Genomic DNA, 23,596 nt, shown 5'->3' on the forward strand with positions numbered 1-23,596 from the left:
GCAATTTAGGATGAGCAGCAATACTGACCTTGCTAGAGACACCCATTTACAATCAAATAATTTAACAGCTAAAACTAGGATATGCTAGAAGCACACTCAGATATGTAGGCAGAATAGACTGGCTGTGGGCTGCCTTGTGTGTTCAGAATTTGAGTTAATGTCAACGATTCAAGAGTTTGAAAATGACATTTCTGGAATGAAAATTGTGCGAAAGCTCATCAAGCCAATCGTGATAAATGTTTGACCTTTGATTAAGGGGTGAAAATGTGTTGCTGGTTAAAGCACAGCAGGTTAGGCAGCATCCAAGGAACAGGAAATTCGATGTTTCGGGCATAAGCCCTTTATGACCGAAACGTCGAATTTCCTGTTCCTTGGATGCTGCCTAACCTGCTGTGCTTTAACCAGCAACACATTTTCAGCTGTGATCTCCAGCATCTGCAGACCTCATTTTTTCCCTTTGATTAAGGGGAACAGGCCGTTAGGAAGCTTGGTCATGTCTCAGATAGACAACTTTGCCTTTATTGCTTTTATACAATTTCAGATAGTAATGAAAATTAAAGATTAGATCTGAGGTGTAGTACCTTTGTGTTTTAGCTGTTTGGTGGTTGTCAGTGACCCACACTCATGATTCAACAGTTAAAATTAAGTACATTAAGTCTTTACTTGATTGTTTTTCTCATTTTTAGTATCCTCTATATCCCTCTTTAGATGGTGAAGTCAATGGAATGACTCTCTTAATGGCTGAAATCATGGATATTATTTTAAAAGCCTGAACATAGTAAGGCGGCTGATCTCCAAATGGACTAGCTTGAGTTTTAAGTGAAAACAAAACCTTTTGATAGACAGCCATGTTTTATATGGCATCCGTGGTTTTACACAGGCAGTAGTTAATTGGGGTTAGAACAAAGGACAAGGAAAATTACAACAGTGGAACATGCCCTTCAACCCTCCAAGCCAGTGCCGATCCAGATCCTCTACCTAAACCTGTCACCTATTTTCTAAGGATCTGTATTCCTCTGCTCCTCTGTTTAGATACATCTTAAAAATGCAATGGTGCCCGTCTCTACCATCTCTGCTGGCAATGTGTTCCAAGCCCCCACCACCCTCTGCGTACAGAACTTTCCACGCATATCTCCCTTAAACATTTCCCCTCTCACTTTGAACCCATGACCCCTAGTAAGTGAGTCCTGTACTCTGGAGATAAAGCTTTTTGCTATCCACCCGATCTATACCCCTCATGATTTTGTAGACCTCAGTCAGGTCCCCCCTCAACTTCTGTCTTCCTAATGAAAATAATCCTAATCTACTCAACCGCTCTTCATAGATAGCGCCCTCCATACCAGGTACCGTTCTGGTGAACCACCTGTGCATCCTCTCCAAAGCATCCACATCCTTTTGATAATACGACGACCAGAACTGTATACAGTATTCCAATTGTGGCCAAACCAAAGTTTGAAACAACTGCAACATGACCTGCCAACTCTTGTACTCAATATCCCATTTGATGAAGAAAACATGCCGTATGCCTTTTTGACCACTCTACTGACTTGCGTTGCCACCTTCAGGGAACAATGCACATGAGTACCCAGATCTCTCTGTACATCAATTTTTCCCCGGACTTTTCCATTTACTGTATAGGTCACCCGTGAACTGGATCTTCCAAAATGCAGCACCCTGCATTTGTCAGGATTAAACTCCATCTGCTATTTCTCTGCCCAACTCTCCAATCTATCTATATTCTGCTGTACAGTCCCCTTCACTATCTGCTCCTGCACCTATCTTAGTGTCATATGCAAACTTGCTAATCAGATCACCTATGCCTCCTCCAAATCATTGTTGTATATCACAAACAACAGTGGTCCCAGCACAGATCCCTGTGGAACACCACTGGTCACAGTTCTCCATTTTGAATAACTCTTCCACTACTAGTCTGTCTCCTGCTGCCCAGCCAGTTCTATATCCATCAAGCTAGTACACCCTGGACCCCATGCAACTTTACTTCTCCTTCAGCCTACCATGGGAAACCTTATCAAGCACCTTACTGAAGTCCATGTATATGGCATCTACAGCACTTCCCTCATCAATCAACTTCGTCACTTCTTCAAAGAATTCTATTAAATTGATAAGACATGACCTTCCCTGCACAAAATGATGTTGCCTATCACTGATAAGCCCATTCTCTTCCAAATGGGAATAGATCCTATCCTTCAGTATTTTCTCCAGCAGTTTCCCTACCACTGACGTCAGGCTCACAGGTCTGTAATTACCTGGAGTATCCCTACTACTTCTTAAACAAGGGGATAACTTTAGCAACTCTTCAGTCCTCCAGGACCTCACCCGTGTTCAAGGATGCAGCAAAGATATCTGCTAAGGCCCCAAATATTTCGTCTTTCGCTTCCCTCAGTAACTTGGGGTAGATTCCATCCAGACCTGGGGACTTGTCTACCTTAATGCCTTTTAGAATACCCAACACTTCCTCTTCCCTTATGCCGACTTGCCCTAGAGTAATCAAACATCTATCCCTAACCTCAACATCCATCATGTTCCTCTTGGTGTATCCCAGTCCCAGAACCACCACCCTGTTGCTCCTACATCTTTCAATAATCTGTTTACATATTTGTACCTCTGTGTCATGCTCGCTGTTGAGAGGCCTGTAGAATAGTCCCAATATTGATACCCCACCTTTCTTATTTCTGAGCTCTGTCCTTATTGCCTCACTGAGTCCTCCATAGTGCCCTCCTTCAACACAGCTATGAGATATCCTCTCTGCCTGGAAAGCAACTCCTCCACCCCTTTTACCTCCCTCTCTATTCCGCCTGAAGCATTGATATCCTGGGATATTTAGTTGCCAGTCATGCCCTTGACTCAGCCAAGTCTCAGAAATAGCAATAACATTATACACTCAGGACTAATCCAAGCCCTAAGTTCATCTGGGTTGACTGGAGCTTTCACTCGAGAAGCATTTCACATCTAGCCCAAAGCTCTTGGGAGGAGGAACAATGTCAAAGATTTCGGTTTTAGTTGTCTTGAAAGTCAAATACTTGTAAATAAATTAAACTGTTAGGGTTAGATTTTAAATCATAAGATTATTATGCAGATACAGCAAGTAATTAGGAAAGCTGATAGACTTAATGATTATTATATGGGGAATTGCATACGAAATTGGAAAGATTCTACTTCAGTTATACTGGAGCACTGAAAACAGTTCAAAGGAAGTTAACCAGACCAATGCCAGGAATGAATGGTTGACTTGTGAGCGACTAAGCATGTTTCAGCTGCAGTTTAGAAGAGTAATAAATGACTTGAATGGAGTGTTCAAGATTCTGACAGAGCAGATGTGGGGAGAGTGTTTCCTCTTGTGGGATAATTTGGAAAGAGAGGTCACTTTATAAAGAAGGGATTGTCCATTTAAGGTAGAAATGAGAAGAAACTGTTGCATAGTTGAACTTCCTTCATGAAAAGGTGATGGAAGCAAAGTTTTTCAAATATTTTTCAGGCAGAGACATTCTTGTTGACCAAGAATGTGAAAGGTGGGAATGTGGATTTGTGATTACAATTCAATCAGTCATGATTTTATTGAATGGCAGAGCAGGCACTTGCAGATTGCCTGGATTGTTCCAATAGAAAGCCTTTATCCCTTTGCTCCCTTTAGCTAAGAACTCTCTTTTTCTGATAGTGTCTATCAGAGTTGTCCATGGAGTCTTCCAACCAAAGCACAATGGCTGCTGTATTAACTTTGATGAAGCTTGTTACATAGAGCAAAGTTAGCTATGCTGGAAAAACCTCTAGTGTCCTTCTAGTCTCCTGCATTCTCAAGCTTTGAATTCTCACACTTTTAAAAGCAGTCATTGTTTCACACAGATCCAATTCTAAATATCTCTTTGGTGATTGATGCTAAGAATCATCAATCTGTCAGATTTCATTTGGCTGTAGTGAATCAAGTTTGAAGTTTTTGTGGCTCCTGGGTGCCATGTTGCAGGAAAGTGTACATGAAATGTATATATGTACAGGAATATAATTACAGTTGTGACAGTGCCCCGCTCCCCAACTTTTTAGTTGCAGTATTTTCTGTGTTTATTTTAATTTACGTTTGGCTATGCTTGCTGTACTATCCTGGGCTATTGTCATCTATCATCATTGTCATATTGTCTATAGCATGAGCAGGTTATGTTGCACATTAACAGCTCCTCCATGATGGTTTATTGCGAGGAGTGCTCCAAGCCCTCTGGTTTTATTACAGTCTATTGTGGTCAACAGCTCATGTTTACTGATGGGGAAGGTGATACCAGGATCCAATATTGGAATAACCTATCAAGAGAATTGAATGCAAACTGTGACTGTGTTTTTACAGGTTTTGTATTCATACAGCATCCAGATCTGATGTTTGAACAGGAAGTAAAGAATTTGTACAACAATATTCTTCGAGACAAAGAAGCCTCAATTGGCCTGAAAATCCAGGTACTGAAGAATCTTCAGACATACCTACAGGAGGAAGACTGTCGGATGCAACAAGCTGATAAAGATTGTGAGTGGTGCTGTATTTTAATGCATTAATGGGGTTGCCTAACCCTAACCTGAACCCAAACCTATTGCCCTTTAGGCTATCAGTGAACTACTGCCTTGAATTGGTGCAATCCAGTTGATGTAAGTGCAGCCATGCTGTTGTGAGTAGTCTATTCCAGGAGTTTAACATGATTGCAGTGAGGAAATGGCAGTAGTCAGGATAGTGAGTGATTCTTGAGGGTAATGTGTAGCAGTCTGTATTTACTGTTTGGCCAACCAGACTATATCCTTCAATGTTGAGTGTATACACATCATTAACCCAAAGAAACTGTCTACAAAATTGTCAGATGTTCCTTCAACCTTGGGGCAGTACAGAAATTGGTCACGTTAACAGTTGTGATATTTGGATGTCCAGTGGAGCTTGTAACTGAGTGCAGGAATAAAATGTGTCTAAGGTTAATCAGGGTCAAGGTCACATCCAAATAACCTTTTGCTTTCCATTGTCATGAATATCAGGGCACCATTATGTTAGACTGCTTTGAATGGTTTAGTCGCACTCAGGCAACATAGGCATAAGTTGGCAGTAGGCTGAGAAACCAGCAACAAAATAGTGTAGCTGGAAATATTCACCACTGCTTCAAGATGGGATCATATTGACATAGTTTGTGTTTCACTGAAACATTGTTCCTCGTTTAATTCTTTTAAGATTATGTTAATATCAAGCTGACAGATCTTTAGTTTGCTTTGCTCCCTTTCTCTTAAAAAGTGTCACATTTACAATCCTCTAGTTTCCCAAGACTGTGTTCAGAAAGGCCTGGAAAATTTCTTGTCAATGGCTCTACAATTTGCTCCCTTAATTCACTCAACAATCTAGGATTCATCCTATCCAGCCTAGCAGCTTCCTTCTTTCAACCTGGACTGCAGCCAGCCTTTTTAACATCTCTTTATCTGTCACTATACTGCTCAGTATTTCAACATACACATTTTCAATTAGGTCATTATCACCATCTTCTACTTTGGTAAAGACTGAAACAAAATATTCATTTAGTATCTCTGCCATATCCTTTGCTTTAGTGACTAGCTAACTCTGCTTATTCCATACTCTAGCCCCATTAATCTTTTAGTTTGAATGGCACTATATTATTTGTTTTTTAGCACAGCCTGCCATCCTTACCTCATGCCTTCCTTATTCCAGTCTTAGCCCCTCTACTGCATTTGAGATGGATTTACCAATTTTTATTGCTATCATTATTCAGGAATGTATTGAATGTCTCCTCTTTCTTCTTTACTTCGTCATCAGTGCACTTGGTCATCCAAGAAATACTTCATACTTTGGTTACTCCATATTTATTTATCATGGGTGTTATCTAACTTGCAGCCTATCCATCTCTGTTGGAATGTTTTGAGATGACCAAGCATGTAAATGAAGGTCAGGTAGTTGGTGTTCAAATGGATTTCAGCAAGATCTTTGACAAGGTCTCACATGATAGACTGATAAAGAAGGTAAAAGCTCATTGTACCCAGGGTAACTTGGCAAGTTGGATCCAAAATTATCTTAGTGGCAGGAGACAGTGTGATGGTAGAAGACTATTGGTGTGCTGCTGTGAAGATTTGAAATTTGCTGCTGTGAAGATTCAGTTAGTGGGAAGAGTCCAGTACAAGTTTGCACCACTGTTACTTTCACGATCCAAGCATAAGGGAGCAAGTCAAGTTCATCATCTTGGACTCCTATGTGCAAACTATTGAGCTTGTTCCATGACTGGCTTGATGTTTTAAAGTCCAGATTCTGCAGCCTCCAAGTGAAAGTGAGTTGCTGTTTCACCTTGCAAAGCAGTCTCATAACCGACAAATGATGACAATGCACCACAATCTGAAAGCTGAGGTCCAAAGATGCCTTTGTGACATGAAGAACAATTGGTGAGTGAAGAAGACTAATGAGATTTAGGCTTACATTGATCAGTACGAGTACGATGTGAACAAATTCTTCCAGACACCCGAAGCAATCAATGAACTGCCTCAACTGGACAAAATCCTGTCCAATCTCAGAATGGTTTTGGCTCTTCAAGGGAAATTATGTCATCCTTCAGCATCAGAAAGAGCGCTTCAACCTCCTCCAGAACGGCGCATCCAGTTTGTTGGAGGAGCTAAGAGCATAGGAATAGAATTAAGCTATTCAGCTTATCAGGCCTGCCTGCCAGTTTGGATTATGCTGATGAATTACTTAATGTCTTTTATTCACCAACATTCATATCCTTGGGCACCAGTGGTAATTGGAAATCTATCATTCTCTATCTTAAACATACTCAAACACACTGTCTAGAGCCCTTTGTGATTGAGAATTCCTAAATTTCATAACCTTCTGAGTCTGAAATAAAATTCTCCTCATCTGAGGCCAGAATGAAAATTTGTCTTGAACACAGCACGTTCCAGGACAGGGACAGGAACGGGTCCTTCAATCTGCCATGTCTAACTACCATGATGCCATTCTAAACTAATCCCATCTGCATGCACATGGTCCGTATCCCTTTAATCACTGCTTATTCACATACCTATCTAAATGCCTCTTAAATATTGCTAGCCCATCTGCTTCTATCACCTCCCCTGGCAATGGCACCCACCACTATCTGTCGTTTTAAAAAAAAGAGACTTGTTCGCACATCTCCTTTAAACTTTTCTTCTCTTGCCTAAATCTATGTCCCTTCTGGTACTGACATTTCCACCCTGGACAACTAGCTCCAACAATCCACCCTATCCATAATTCTCATAACTTTGTTGTCCAATCTCTATTGCTAATACAGTCCAATTCAGGCAACATCCTGGTAAACTTCTTTTGCAGACTCTACAAGGCCTCCACATCCTTCCTATAGAATGGTGACCAGAAATGAGGCCTAATTAAAGTTTTGCGCAGCTGCAACATGATTTGCTAACTCTACTCAATGCCCTGACTGTTAATGGCAAACATTGTCATGCACCTTCTTTACCACCTTTTCACTGTGTTTTCCGCCCCAAGATCCCTCTATATCAGTGTTACTAAGTATCCTGCCATTTACTGTACAGATTCCTCCTGCAATTGACCTCCAAACCTGAATCGCCTCCCACTTGTCTGAATTAATCTCCATCTGCCATTTCTCTGCCCAAACTTCCAATTCATCTATATCTAGCTGCATCCTTTAATAAATTTTCTCAAAATTCACACCTTCACCAATTTGTGTTGTCTGCAAACTTACTAATCCAGCCACTGAAATTTCATCCCAATTGTTTTTTATTTTTTACATGTATATTACAAACAAGATGTCCCGGCACTTATCCTTGTGGAACACCACTGATCACAAACTTTGTCAGAAAAATACCTGAAGAAGGGCTCATGCCCGAAACGTCGATTCTCCTGCTCCTTGGATGCTGCCTGACGTGCTGTGCTTTTCCAGCAACACATTTTCAGCTCTGATCTCCAGTATCTGCAGTCCTCACTTTCTCCCAGAAAAACACCCCTCTCCAACTACCTTCTGTCTTCTATGACCAAGCCAATTTTGTATCCAGCTTACCAACTCACCATGGATCCTATGTCTTCTGGATCAGCCTACCATGAGGGATCTGTTCAAGTACTATAGTAAAGTCAATGTAGACAATATTACCTGCTCTGTCATCATTCTATACTCCCAAATGATTAACTTGAACTTAAATTCCACCAATTACCGTGTGGTATTTTTGCCCATTTCTCTGCATGAGCCTGAGCCTCTGGATTAGTAGTCAAGTGATATTCCCATGGTGTTACCAACTCCTACTTTTAATCCATCCCACAGCACCCAGTGGAAGATTCTTTATATGATCCACCTACCGTTGATGAGGTTAAAAGGGCCATTCAGCGGACAAGCTTCCAAGCCAGTTGGTATGTCTGCTGAGATGTGTCATTCCACCTGCCCTCAGCTCCCAGTGCCACTGATCATCTTTGGGGCTAAGAGAACCTCCCAACAGATTTCACTATCATGACCATCGACAAGAAGAGGGATAAATCCAATTGTAGAAACTATTGAAAATCTCCTTTTTGTTCATTGTGTGTTTAAAAAAAAATGACCTACATGTCATTGAGCTATTCTGTCCTGTCACTGAGGAATTTCTCCCAGAAATCCAGATGACTTTTAACCCAGCAGGTATACTATAGGGGGTGGTCTTTGTAGCTAGGCAGATCCAGGACCAAAATTCTAGAGTAGATCCTTGTCGTCTTCAATCTGACCAAGACATCTTATTCTCTAAATCATGAAACCGAATGATTCATCCTTCAGTACATTGTCATTCAAGAGTCAAATGGCAGCCAATTTGACTTGATTCAAGGATCTGAAAACGACACCTTTTATATCCAGACTGGAGCTAAATAAGATTGTGATCAACTCCTCGACCTGAGTTGTTGTTCTACCTGAGCAGCTCGCCAACATCTACTCAAGCGATAGACCAGCCAGCAAAGCCCAGGTGCATTCCCTGGATCAGTGACGTAAAACTTTTGCATAGTCCCTGATGATGTATCACGCATGTCAGCATCTAATAGAATCTGGACAACAGCCTTTCAGCTATGGTCGCTGTTGGTAGAAACACCAGTTGATGTCAAAGTGAAGTAGTCTGGGATTAGTGTGTGCACAGTCAGTATCATAGTGAAGCAGTCTGGGAAGGGTGTCCTCACAGTTGGGGTCATGCTGAGGCAATCTGGGGGAAAGGTCTCCTGCTTGTTGGGAATAAGCAGAGTAACATTACCACAAAATCAGTAGTCTCACCAACTGCAGGAGTAGAGTTTCCAAGGGAGAGAGCTGATTGGTAAGTAGTTGGTAAGGTCAGGTAAATGTTTACACCTTTGTCTCTTGTTGTAAGGTCTTTTATGGTTTATAGTGTCAAAGAGCTGTATTCTGTAATAACAAGCAACAGGAAAAGACCCTAAAGAAATTGATATTAATATCTTTGAAAGCACTGAACGGGGTCCGTGATGGGACTACTGTCATTTGTGATATACATAAATGATTTGGAGGTGGTTTAGGTTGCCTCATTAGCAAGTTTGCAGATGATACTAAGATTGGAGTTGCTGATAGTGAAGGGGACTGTCTGAGAATACAGCAGAATATGGATAGATTGGAGAGTTGGGCAGAGAAATGGCAGATGGAGTTCAATCTGGGCAAATGTGAGATGAAGGGCTTATGCCCGAAATGTCGAATTTCCTATTCCTTGGATGCTGCCTGACCTGCTGTGCTTTAACCAGCAACACATTTTCAACTGTGATCTCCAGCATCTGCAAACCTCATTTTTTACCCGAAAATGTGAGATGATGCATTTTGGGAGATGCAATTCCAGACCAAACTATACAGTAAATGGAAAAGTCCTGGGGAAAATTGATGTGCAGAGAGATGTGTGTGTTCAGGTCCATTAAGGGATACGGCATGCTTTCACTAGAGAGAGGAATCTCCTCGTGTGTGAGGACAATGTGAAACAGACTGATATGTTCGAACAGATTGATGTTAAGGTGGCGAATCTGCTGGGAATTTTGAAAAACGTGAGGTTACTTAAGTCCCCTGGGCCAGACAGGATATACCCAAGGTTACAATGGGAAGCGAAGGAAGAGATTGCTGCGCCTTTGGAAATGACTTTTTGTGTTTTGACTGTCTACTGGAGTAGTACCAGGTGATTGGAGGGTGGCAAATGTTATTTCCTTGTTCAAGAAAGGGAAAGGGATAACCCTGGGAATTACAGACCAGTCATCTTACATCTGTGATAGGCAAATTATTGGAGAGGATTCTGAGAGATAGGATTTATCTTTAGTTCTAAAAGCATCATTTGATTAGAGATAGCATGTCTTTGTGAGGGGCAGGTCGTGCCTCACAAGCCTTGTTAAATTCTTTGAAGATATGACAAAACACATTGAAGGTAGAGCAGTGGGTGTAGTGTACATGGACTTTAGCAAGGCATTTGATAAGATAGGTTCATTAAGAAAGTAAGGATGCATGAGGTACAGGGAAATTTGGCTGTCTGGATACAGAATTGGCTGGCCCATAGAAGACAGAACGTGGTAGTAGATGAAAGTATTCAGCCTAAATTTGGTGACCATTGGTGTTCCACAGGGTTCTGTGCTGGGACCTCTGTTTTTTGTGATTTTTATAAATGATTTGGATGAGGAAGTGGAAGGGTGGGTTAGTAAGTTTGCCGATGGACTCAAAGGTTGGTGGAGTTGTGGTTAGTGTGGAGGGCTGTTGTAGGTTGCAACGGGACATTGACAGGATGTATAGCTGGGCTAAGAAGTGGAATTCAACCTGGAAAAGGGTGAAGTGATTCATTTTGGAAGGTCAAATTTGCATGCAGATGACAGGGTTAAAGACAGGATTCTTGGCAGTGTGGAGGAACAGAGGGTTCTTGAGGCCCACGTCCATAGATCCCTCAAGGTTGCCACCCAAGCTGATAGGGTTGTCAGGAAGGTGTATGGTATGTTGGCTTTCATTAGCAGGGGAATAGAGTTTAAGAGCCACGAGGTTATGCTGAAGCTCTATAGAGTCCTGGTTAGACCACACTTGGGAGTATTGTGTCCAGTCTGGATGCCTCACTTTCAGAAGATGTGGAAACTTTCAGAAAGGGTGCAGAGGAGATTTATCAAGATGCTTCCTGGACCGGAGGGTATGTCTTATGAAGAAAGATTGAGGGAGCAAGGGCTTTTCTCATTGGAGCAAAGAAGAATGAGAGATAACTTGATAAAGGTATACATGATGATGAGAGGCATAAGGTGGATAGCCAGAGACTTTTTCCCAGGGCAGAAATGGCCTGAGAAAAAGTCTCTGGCTATCATGAGAGGACATAATTTTAAGGTAATTGGAGGAAGTTTTAGTGGAGATGTCAGGGGTAGATTCTTTACACAGAGAGTGGTAGGTGTGTGGAATGCGCTGCCAGCGGTGGGAGTAGAGTCAGATACATTAGGGATATTTAAGCAACTCTTGGATTGGCACGTGGATGATAGTAAAATAAAGGGTTAGTTTGATCTTAGAGTAGGATAAAAGGTCAGCACTACATCGAGGGCCGAAGAACCTGTACTGTGCTGTACTCTTCTATGTTTTATGCTAAATATACTCATTGGCTTGGCCTCCACAGCCCTCTGTGGCAGTGAGTTCCACAGATTCACCACCCTCTGGCTAAAGCAATCCTTTCTCATCTCCATTCTAAAGGGCTGTCCCTTCACCCTGAGGTTATGCCCTGGGGTCCTAGTGTTTCTAAAATGGAAACACCATTTCCATGTTCACTCCATCCACGCCCCTCAATTCTGTAAGCTTCTAGCAAGTTTTAAGATTTGTAGCTCTGGTTGAGGTTCTGGATGTAGGTTTGCTCGCTGAGCTGGAAGGTTCATTTCCAGATGTTTCGTCACCCTGCTAGGTAACATCTTTACTGGGCCTCCAGGCTGATTTTGTATCTGTCTTCACAGTGGAGGATACGAATAACTTGTCAGTAATTGACAAAGCGATGAAGGTCGCTGAGGACCTGGAAACAATCATTTATCATGGTAGTGTTCGGCAAGATAGTGGAACTGAGGATAGACAAGTCTCCTGAATCTGATGGAATACATTCCAGGGTACTAAAAAAGATGACGGAAGAAATAGCAAGTGCACTTGTGGTAATTTTCCAAAATTTATTGGACTCTGGGGCAGTTTCAGCAGATTAGAAAACAGCAAATGTGATCCCTCTGTTTAAAAAGGGCAGTAGACAAAAGATGGGCAATTATAGACCGGTTAGTTTAACTTCTGTAGTGGGGAAGATGCTTGAGTCTGTTATAAAGGAAGAAATAGCAAGGCATCTCAATAGAAATTGTCCCATTAGGCAGAAGCAGCATGAGTTCATGAAGAGTAGGTCAAACTTAATGTCTTCGTAGAATTCCAAAAGATTAGTTATGAACAGGTGGACAATAGGGACCCAGTAGATGTGGTGTATCTAGATTTCCAAAAGATCTTTGACAGGGTGCTGCACAAGAGGCTGCCGCATAAGATAAAGATGCACGGTGTTATGGGCAATGTATTAGCATGGATACTGGGTTGGTTAACAGGAAGCAAAGAGTGGGGATAAGTGAGTACTAGTCTGGTTGGAAATCAGTAACTAGTGGTGTGCCTCAGGGATCAGTGTTGGGATTGCAATTATTCACAGTTTACATACATGATTTGGAGTTGGGGACCACTTGGAGTGTGTCAAAGTTTGCAGATGACACAAAGGTGAGTGGCAAAGCAAAGTGTACAGGGGACTGTGAAACTTTGCAGAGGAACATTAAGCGAATTGAATTTAATTTATTGTCACATGTACCGAGGCATAATGAAGAGCTTTGTCTTGCGAGCAATACAGGCAGATCACAGAGTTAAGTAGCATAGACAGTAAATAATAGGTAAACAGCGGCAAAAGCCAAACCGCAGGTACAGGCGAATACAAAGAGTTCGCGAGTCGATTCAGTATTCTAACAACAATAGAGTAGAAACCTTTTTAGAAACCAGCTGGTGCGTATGTTCAGGCATCTGTACCTTCTCTCTGATGGTGGAGGTTGGAGAAAGGCATTGCCAGGGTGGAAAGATGTTTCAGGAGAAAGTGCGGACTGCAGATGCTGGAGATCAGAGCTGAAAAATGTATTGCTGGAAAAGCGCAGCAGGTCAGGCAGCATCCAAACAGCAGGAGAATCAATGTTCCGGGCATGACCCTTCACTGGAAGGATGTTTCCACTGGCAGGTGAAACTCTAACAAGACGGCAGAGTCTCAAAATTGGGAGGAGCAGATTTAGGACTGAATTGAGAAGGAACCTCTTCACCCAAAGAGTTGTGAATCCATGGAATTCCCTGCCCAGTGAAGTAGTTTTATGCTATTTCAGTAAATGTTTTTAAAGTTAGGATAAATTTTTTTTCAAATAATAAAGGAATTAAGGATTATGGTGAGAGGGTGAGTAAGTGGAGCTGAGGCCACGAAAAGATCAGCGAAAATCTTATTGAATGGCAGAGCAAGCTGAATGGGCCAAATGGCCTACTCCTCCTAGTTCTTATGTTCAGATTTCCAAAGCATGCCCCCCTGTTAGAAAAGATTGTACAACTCTATTACACCTAGCAAAGTGCACAACCTCACCATTTCCTGCCCCTTCTCTGCCCACTTTCCTAACCTGTACAAGTCCTTTTGCAGTCTTCCCACTTCCTCACCACTGCCTGTTCCTTCATGTATCTTTGTGTCATCTGCAAACCTAGCAACATTGCCCTCCGTTCCTTTGTCTAGATCATTAATGTGTGACGTGAATAGCTGTGATCCCACACTGACCCCTGCAGAACTCCATTAGTCACCGGTTGCCATCCTGAAAAAGACTCCTTTTAAGCCCACCCTCTGCCTTCTGTCAGTCAGCTAGTCCTCTGTCAAAGAAAGAACAGAGAAAATTTACAGCCAGGAAGAAGCCCTTTGTCCCTCCAAACCTGAGCCAATCGAAACCCATTGTGAATTCCTAAGGATCTGTATCGCTCTGCTCCCCACCTACTTGTGAATCTGTCCTGGCACACCTAAAATGAATCTACCATACATGCCTCTACTACCTCTGCTGGCAACGCGTTCCAGTCACCTACGACCCTCTGTGTAAAGTACTTTCCGCGTGTATCCCCTGAAACTTTTCACCTCTCACCTTGAACATGTGACTGCTTGTTATTGAATCCCTCACTCTCGAGGGGGGAAAAGCTTATCTCTATCTACCCTGTCTATACCCTTCATGATTTGTCGACCACAATCTCCTTTTTTCTAATGAAAACAATCCAAACCTACTCAACCTCTCTTCATAGCTAGCACCTTCCATACCAGGCAACATCCTTGTGAACTTTCTCTGCACTCTCTTCAAAGCATCCACATCCTTTTGGTATGGTTGTGACCAGAATTGTACACAGTATTCTAAATGCGGCTAAGCCAAAGTCTTGTACAATTTTAACATGACCTGCCAGCTGTTATACTCAATACCCCCCGTCCAGTGAAGGCAAGCATACCATATGCCTTCTTGACCACTCTATCTACCTGTGCAGCTACCTTCAGTGTACGATGGACCTGCACTCCCAGATCTCTCTGCTCATCAACTTTTCTCAAGGCTCTTCAGCTTACTGTATAATTCACTCTAGAATTAGACTTCCCAAAATGCATCACCTCACATTTGCCTGGATTGAACTCCATCTGTCACTTCTCTGCCCAACTCAACAGTCTATCTATATGCTCCTGTATTCTTTGACAGTCCCCTATGCTTTCTGCCATTCCATGAATCTTTGTGTCATCTACAAACTTGCTGATCATACCAACAGTGCCCTCTTCCAGATCATTTATGTATATCACAAACAACAGTGGTCCAACACTGACCCTTTTGGAACACCACTGGTCACTTTTTCTCCATTTCGAGAAATTCCCTTCAACAACTACTGTCACCTGTTGCTCAACCAGTTCTTTATCCACCTAGCTAGAACACCCATCACACGTGACTTCACTTTCTCCATAAGTTTACCATGGGGAACCTTATCAAGTGCCTTACTAAAGTCCATGTATATGACATCTACAGCCCTATCGGCTTGGTTACTTCCTCAAAGAACTCTATTAAGTTGGTAAGGCACGATCTCCCCCTGCACAAAACCATGTTCCCTATCACTGATAAGCCCCTTCTTTTCCAAATATAAATAGATTTTATCCCTTTGCCTATCCTGCACAATCTTCAACCTACCTTTTGAAAGACTCCTACATATTAAATGTGGACTTCCCTTCAAATTACTGCCCCAATCCACATTTCTTAGCCTCTGTCGAATTTTGATATAATTGGCTTTGGCCCAGTTTAGTACTCTTTCCTTAGGACCACTCTCATCTTTGTCTACGAGTATTCTAAAACTTACAGAAATGTGGTCACTATTCCCAGAGAAATACCCCGCTGCAACTTCTACCACTTGGCCTGGCCCATTCCCCCACATTAGGTCCAATATGGCCCCTTCCCTTGTTGGACTACTGACATACTGCTCTCGAAAACGTTCCTGGATGCTCCTTACAAATTCTACCCCATGCAGACCTCTGACACTGACACTGTGTATCCCAGTCACTGTTGGGAAAATTTGAATCTCCCATCACAACCACACTGTTTCTTCTACATCTTTCCATAATCTGTTTAGCTGTTTGTTGTTCTACCTCACGCTCACCGTTGAGAGGCCTGTAATACACCCCCATCATAGTATCTGCACCCTTCTTATTTCTCAGCTAATCCATAATGCCTCACTACGCAAGCCCTCTATAGTGTCCTCCTTTAGCACAGCCGAGATATCATCCCTAACCAGCAATGCAACCTTCCTGCTTTTACTTGTCTCCCTGTCCTGATTGAAGCATCTATATTCCAGAACATTTAGTTGCCAATCATGCCCTTCCTTCAACCAAGTCTCTCTGATCGCAATAACATCATACTCCCAGGCACCAATCCAAGCCCGAAGTTCATCTGCCTTACCCACTTTGCTCCTTGGATTAAAGTATATGCACTTCAGGTCGCCAGTTCTTTTTGTGTTCATCTGCTCTGCCTACTCCTTCCCCTTGGTGATGCTAACTTCATGAACCCTACAGTTTCTGGTTTCCACCTCAGTCTCCGAGTCATCTCTTCTGGTTCTCAGCTCCTTGCCACGTTTGCTTAAACTCTCCCCAACAGCAGTCGCAAAAACTCCCCCAAGGACATTAGTTCCAGTCTGGTTCAGGTGTAGACCATCCAATTTGTAAATAGTCCCACCTTCCCAGAAGTGGTCCCAATGTCCCACAGATCTGAACCCCTCCCTCCTACATAATTAGATAGCAAATTGGTGTACAGACTGGAAACAGTAGGAATAATTGGCAGGCAGTGACTAGTGAGGTGCCACAAGGACCCCAGTTATTTAGAATAACATATAATGATTTAGATGAGTGAATTAAACATAATATCTCAAAATTTGCAAGAGACACAAAGCTGGATGGAAGGATGAGAAGGATACAGAAATATTGTAGTGTGATTTGGGCAGGCTGAGTAAGTGTGCAAATGCATAGGAGATGCAGTACAATGTGGATAAATGTGAGGTTATCCACTTTGATAGCAAAAACAGGAAGCCGGATTATTGCTTGAATGGCTGGCTGCAAATTGAGAGGGGGAAATGTTCAACAAGACCTGGGTGTAAATACTGATGCAACCACCAATATTCACATTATACATGGACAAAGAAACTGAGGCCATTCTTGCTAAGTTTGTAGATGGCACAAAGATAGGTGGGTGTCTCATTGAGGAAGTGGGGAGGCGGCAGAAATGTGACAGATGGAACACAATGTAGAAATTGTACCGCTGAAGCTGTGTAAAGCTCTGTTCAGACCATTTTTGGAATATTTTGAGCCATTTTGGGCTCCATATTTAAGGATGGATGTGCCGGTGTTGGAGAGGGTCCAGAGGAAGTTTAAAGGAATGATCCTGGGGATAAGGGGCTTATCACAGGAGCATTATAGGACTATGGGACTGTATTTGAGTTTAGAAGGATGAGGGGGATCTGATTGAAACTTATGGAATATGAGAGACCTGGGTAGAGTCGACATGGAGAAGATATGTCGACTAGTAAGAGAGACTAGAACCCAAGGGCATAGCTTCAGTGTGAAGGGGCGACCCTGTAGAACTGGAATATGAGGAATTTCTTCAGCCGGGTATGGTGAATCTGTGGAACTCATTGCTGCAGAAAACTGTGGAGTCCAACTCATTAAGTATAGTTAAGGTTATAGTTCAACAGGTTTATTTGAAATAATTTGTACAAAACCTGGTGTTGTGATTTTTAACTTTGTCCACACCAGTCCAATGCTGGCACTTCCATATCAAGTATATTTAAGAGATAAATAGGTTCTTGATTAGTACAGGGGTGAAGGTTGTCAGGAGAATTGAGAATCATTTCAGCCATGATCGAAAGGTGAAGCAGACTCAATAGGCTGAATGGTATAATTCTTCTCCTATATCTTATGGTCTTATGATCCTCATGCATCAGGCACAGAAATTAAGTGGACAGGTGCCACAGGCAGTAAAAGTGGCAAACTGTATCTTGGATGTGAGTACAGCAACAAAGATATCTTACTGCACGTAGTCAGTAGGTGAGGCTAAACCTGGAACAGTGTATGCAATTTTGATCTCCTTATCTGAGGAAGGGTGCTTTTGTGATAAACTGAGTACAGCAAAGGTTTACCAAATTGATTCCTGGAATGACAACTGACGAGGAGAGAGAGAGTCCGTTACATCATATTCACGGGATTTTAGAAGCATTGGGGAGAAGGGGATCAGACAAGGGATCATAGTTTATGAATAAAGAGCAAATCTTTTGGGACTAAGTTGTGGAAAATCATCTTCACCCACAGAATGATGAGCCTGTGGAATTATCTGCCTCAATGTGGTTGCAGCAAAAACACAATATTTTTAAGGAGTTAGATTTGGGCGAGAGGGATCAAAGGGTATAGGAGAAAGTGGGAACAGAGTACTGAGTTGGGTAATCAGTCATATTGATAGGCAGGGCAGGCTCAAAAGGTTGAATGGCCAACTCCTTAGATTAGATTACATTACATTACATTACTTAGTGTGGAAACAGGCCCTTCGGCCCAACAAGTCTACACCGACCCTCCGAAGAGCAACGAACCCATTCCCTTATATTTACTCCTTCACCTAACACTACGGGCAATTTATCATGGCCAATTCACCTAACCTGCACATTTTTGGACTGCGGGAGGAAACCCACACAGACACTGGGAGAATGTGCAAACTCCACACAGAGAGTTGCCTGCTTTCTATTTATATCTTTCTCCTGAATGGGGTTCCTGGGGTTTGTGGTGATGTCATTTTTCCTGTTGTTTTCTGAGGGGTTGATAGATGGCATCTAGATCTATGTGCTTGTTTATGGCGTTGTAGTTGGAGTGCCAGGCCTCTAGGAATTCTCTGGCATGTCTTTGCTTAGCCTGTCCCAGGATAGATGTGTTGTCCCAGTCAAAATGGTGGTTTTTTCATCCGTGTGTAGGGCTGTGGGGGAGAGGGGGTCGTGTCTTTTTGTGACTAGATGGTGTTCGTGTATCCTGCTGGCTGACTTCCTGTTTGTCCTACGTAGTGTTTGTGGCAGTCCTTGCATGGAATTTTATAGATGACGTTGGTTTTGCCCATGGGTTGTACTGGGTCTTTTAAGTTTGTTCGTTTTGGTTTGAGAGTGTTGGTGGGTTTGTGTGCTACTGGGATTCCGAGGGGTCTCGGTTTCTGGCTGTGTTTTGTCTGCTTGTCATGGTTTGTTCTTGAGGAATCTGCGCACTGTTTTTTGAGTATCCGTTCTTCCTGAATACGTCGTTTAGGTGGTTCTCTGTTTTTCGAAGTTCATCTGTGCTGCAGTGTGTGGTGGCTCGTTGGAATAGTGTTCTGATACAGCCACAAACACTACGTAGGACAAACAGGAAGAAAGTTAGCCACCAGGATACATGAACACCAGCTAGCCACAAAAAGACATGACCCCCTCTCCCTCATAGTCCTACACACGGATGAAAAAAACACCAATTTGACTGGGGCAACACATTTATCCTGGGACAGGCTAAGCAAAGACATGCCAGAGAACTCCTAGAGGCCTGGCACTCCAACCACAACGCCATAAACAAACACGTAGATCTAGATGTCATCTATCAACCCCTCAGAAAACGAACAGGAAATGACATCACCACAAACCCCAGGAACCCCATCCAGGAGAAAGATATAAATATAAAGCAGGAGACAACAGCTTCGCTTCACTTGGAGGTCGCCACTGATGATGTTACCTAGCCAGGTAATGAAACATCTGAATATCAAACCTACAGCCCAGAATTTCTTTCAAGTCACTGCCCCAAGGTAACTAAATATTTTGTCAGTGTATTCAGGAGGGGGCACCTTGGGAAAGCAATGCATTTTAGGTGTCAGACCTTGTTTAGAATCTGTCTGTGTTTTAACTTGGAGTCAAACTGGTCTTATTTCCAAAGCAGGAATTTATAAAATGACACGCGGACTGTCTACAAATTGTGTGCTTTTTGAGCACAATAGAATGTATCTGCAAATGCAAATCCATCCCCGTAGATTTGTATGTATGAGTGAGGGGAAGAGAGCGAGCGAGTGGGGGCTGCGTGTGAGGGGCAAGGCGAGAGGGTGCGAGGCAAGGTGGGTGAGAGGGTGAGACAGGTGGGATCACCTGTACTGTGACATGCACCCAAGGTCTTGGTTGAGGCCACCCTGAGGGTACCAAACTTGGCCATCAGCATCTACTCAGCAACTCTGCATTGTTGTGTGTCCCGAAGTCTGCTTTGGAGGGTATTTACCTGAAGATCTCTGACCGAATGTCCTCGACAGCCGAAGTGTTCCCTGACTTGGAGAGAACATCCCTGTCTAGCAATTGTTGCATGGTATCCACTCATCCGTTGTTGTAGTATCTGCTTCATCTTGCCAATATACAATAACTTGGTGCATCCTTGTCTGAGTATATGAGAGAGACAGTATTGGCAGAGTCACATGAGTATCTACCCTACATGTGGTGTGAGATGTTAGTATCTGTGTTGATGACATGTCTTGCAGAGGTTGCCTTAGCAGACTTGTGTGATGTTATGGTAGATGTCATGAAGGCTGGGTAGTTTGTTGTAAATGGTCTATTTGATGTTTGGTGGTTGTTCGAAGGCAAGAAGAGGAGGTGCGGGGAAGATCTTGGTGAGGTGCTCATTGTCACTGATGATGTGATGTATGCTGCGATGAACATGGAATACTCCAGGGAATACTACATTTGAACACAGACTGCTTTAATATCTGAGGAGTTATGAATGGTGTTGAACTTTGTGCAATCACCAGCGAATATCTCCAACTTCTGACTTTTAAAATGAAATGGCTGAAGATGTTTGGTCCTAGGTCACTACCCTGAGGAACTCCAAGAGATATCCTGAAGCTGGAATGTCTGGCCTTGAAAAACCTCAGGGTCCCTTGGTCCTGATAGGATTTATCCCAGAATATTGAGGAAGGCACGAGGACAAATTGCTGGAGCATTGACAGACATCTTTGTATCCTCTTTGGCCACAGCTGAGGTCCCAGAGGACTGGAGAATACCTAAGTCTAGGTTAAATTGGTGCGGAAAAGCACAGCAGGTCAGGCAGCATCCGAGGAGCAGGAGAATCGACGTTTCAGGCAAAAGCCCTTCAATCAGGAATTGTTCATACCTGACCTGCTGTGCTTTTCCAGCACTACTCTAATCTAGACTCTGATTTCCAGCACCTGCAGTCCTCACTTTTGCCTGGAGAATACCTAATGTTATCCCATTGTTTAAGAAGGATAGCAGGAATGTTCCAGGAAGATACAGGCCCGTGACCCTCATGTCAGTAGTAAGGAAGTTATTGGAAAAGAGTCTCAGGGAGAAGATCTATATGCATTTGGTGTTAATGGACTTATTAGCAATAGACAGCATGCTTTGACATGAGGAAGATTGTGCCACACTAACTTGATTGAGTTTTTTTGAGAAGGTGACGAAGATGATTGAGGAAAAAGCAGTTGATGCAGTCTACATGGACTTCAGTAAAGCCTTTGACAAGGTCCCACATGGCAGACAGGTGCAAAAGGTGGAGTCACATGTATCAGGGTGAACTGGCAAGATGGATACGAAACTGGCTTAATGATAGGAGACAGAGGGTAGAGGTGGAAGGATGCTTTTTGGAATGGAGGGTTGTGACAAGTGGTTGTGACACATGGGTCAGTGTTGGGACCTCTGGTCTGCATGAATGATATGGAGGAAACTTAGCTGGTCTAATTAGTAAGTTTGCAGATGATTCAAAGATTAGTGGAGTTGCGGATGTTGAGGAGGATTGTCGGAGGATACTGCAGGATATAGATCAGTTGGAGGCATGAGCAGAAAGATGGCAGATGGAGTTTAATCCAGACAATTGTGAGGTGATGTATTTTGGAAGGTCAGGTATAGGTGGAAATTATACAGTGAATAGCAGCACTCTTTGGAGTATTGCTATATAGGGGCTCTAGGTGTGCAGGTCCACAGATCATTGAAGGTGGCAGTGCAGGTAGATAAGCTTGTGAAAAAGGCCAGTGGCATGTTTGCCTTAATTGGAGGGGACATTGAGAATAAGGATGGACAAGTTATGCTGCAGCTTTATAGAATTTTAGTTAGACCACACTTGGAATATTGTGTATAGTTCTGGCCACCATACTACCAGAAAGATCTGGATGTTTTGGAGAGGGTACAGAAAAGGTTTACCAGAATGCTGCCTGTTCGGGGTGATTTTAGCAATGAAGAAAGATTGGATAGACTGTGTTGGTTTTCACTGGAACACAAAGTTGAAGGGTGACCTAGTGGAAGTTTATAAGATTGTGAATGGCATTGATGAGGTGGAAAGCGTGAGGCTTTTTCCCAGGTGAACAGGTCAATAACTGGGGCACACAGGTTTAAGGTATAGAGGGGGGAGTTGAAAACAGATATGCAAGGCAGGTTTTTCTCAGTAGTGAGAGCCTGGAGCATGCTGCCAGGCAAGGTGTTGGAAGCAGCACTCAAGAACCTGAATGAGTACATGAATAGGAAGTGAATAGAGGGGTACGGATCCTGTCAATGAAGATTAGTTTTAGTATGAAAGGACCAAAATGTGTCAGCGCAGGCTTAGAGGCCAAAGGGCATGTTCCTGTGCTGTATTCTTTTTCGGATTTTCCTTTGTGCCAGATATGACTCCAAGTACTGGAGTATATTCCCTCAATTCAGTCAGAAATGACCTTGATGTCAAGGGCTGTCGCTGTCCCCTCACCTCTGGAATTTAGTTCTTTTGTCCACATATGACTCAAGACTGTAATGTGGTCAGAAGCCGAGTTATCCTGCTAGAACCGAAACAGGGTGTCAGTCAATATGTCATTGCTGAGTAAGTGCTGTCTGATAGCACTGTTAGAGGTGAGGTGATAACCTAGTGGTATCAGCACTGGACTGCAACTTCATAGTCTCAGTTAAGGATCTGGGGGCCCTGGTTTGAATTCTGGCACACCTTCCTGCAGTTCCTCGTTTGAACCAGGCTTAATCCCCTGTGTTGATGGTAATTATGCTGGGCCATGAGGTTGCAGATGGTTTTGAAGTGCAGTTCAGCTGCTGCTGATGGCCATCAGCACCTCATGAATTGCTCAATCTGTTCAAAGTCTGACCCATTTAGCAATGTGAAAGTGCCATACAACACAATGCAGGTTAGTATTAATATGAAGATGCTGAAAAATGTGTTGCTGGAAAAGTGCAGCAGGTCAGGCAGTATCCAAGGAGCAGGCGAACCCTCCTCATTCCTGAAGAAGAGCTTATGCCCGAAACGTCGATTCTCCTGCTCCTTGGATGCTGCCTGACCTGCTACGAAATTCCAGCGACACATTTTTCAGCTCTGATCTCCAGGATTTGCAGTCCTCACTTTCTCCCTTAATATGAAGATGGGACTTTTTCCCCACAAGAACTGTGCAGTGGTCACTCTTATCAATACTATTCATGGACAACTGCCTCTGCAGCAGGCAGACTGGTGAGGATGAGGTGAGATATGCTTTTCTCTCTTTATCCTTAGATTAGTCTATAGACCCATTCTAGCAGCTATATACTTGTAAGACTCAATTAACTCAATCAGTAGTGCTGCTGCTCAGTCACTTTTTCTGTTGGTAAATGAAAACAGGAACTGACTGCATAAGACCAAAAGAAAAAGGAACAGGAAAGGCTGTTCGACAGAGTTAAACGGAGAAGTAATGAGCAGAGAAGAAACTGAACTGCTCCAGTTTCAGACTCTGACGTGGCCAGAAAACTCCAACTCTAACAACATTCAAAAACCTTGCTACCATCCAGGACAAAGCAGCCTACTTGATTCCATCTAACTCTTTCAGTGCTTACGCCCTCCACCTCCAACGCATATGGCAGCACCGTATATCGTCTATCAGGTGCACTGCAACATCTTAAGGCTCCCTCAGTGACACCTTCTGAATCTGTTACCTCTTAACATCTAGAACACGCAAACCGGAATGCTATCGCTTGTAAGCTCCTTTCCAAAGCCACTCACCAAATTGAGTTGTAATTAAATCAATGTTTCTTCACTG

At 43.0% G+C, this 23,596-nt stretch overlaps 1 protein-coding gene across 3 annotated transcripts in view; it reads left to right on the forward strand.

The window, feature by feature from the left end:
• The window catches only part of nipbla (NIPBL cohesin loading factor a), a 529,062-nt gene that overhangs the window by 447,537 nt on the left and 57,929 nt on the right, over positions 1-23,596 (forward strand). For all 3 annotated transcript variants that reach the window (XM_060834051.1, XM_060834059.1, XM_060834067.1), the window contains one exon: positions 4,352-4,525. In XM_060834051.1, the coding sequence (XP_060690034.1) occupies positions 4,352-4,525 (174 nt within the window). The remainder of the gene's footprint in view (positions 1-4,351; positions 4,526-23,596) is intronic.

Source organism: Hemiscyllium ocellatum, chromosome 2, assembly GCF_020745735.1.
Source record: "Hemiscyllium ocellatum isolate sHemOce1 chromosome 2, sHemOce1.pat.X.cur, whole genome shotgun sequence".
In the NCBI taxonomy this organism is placed as follows: Eukaryota; Metazoa; Chordata; class Chondrichthyes; order Orectolobiformes; family Hemiscylliidae; genus Hemiscyllium; species Hemiscyllium ocellatum.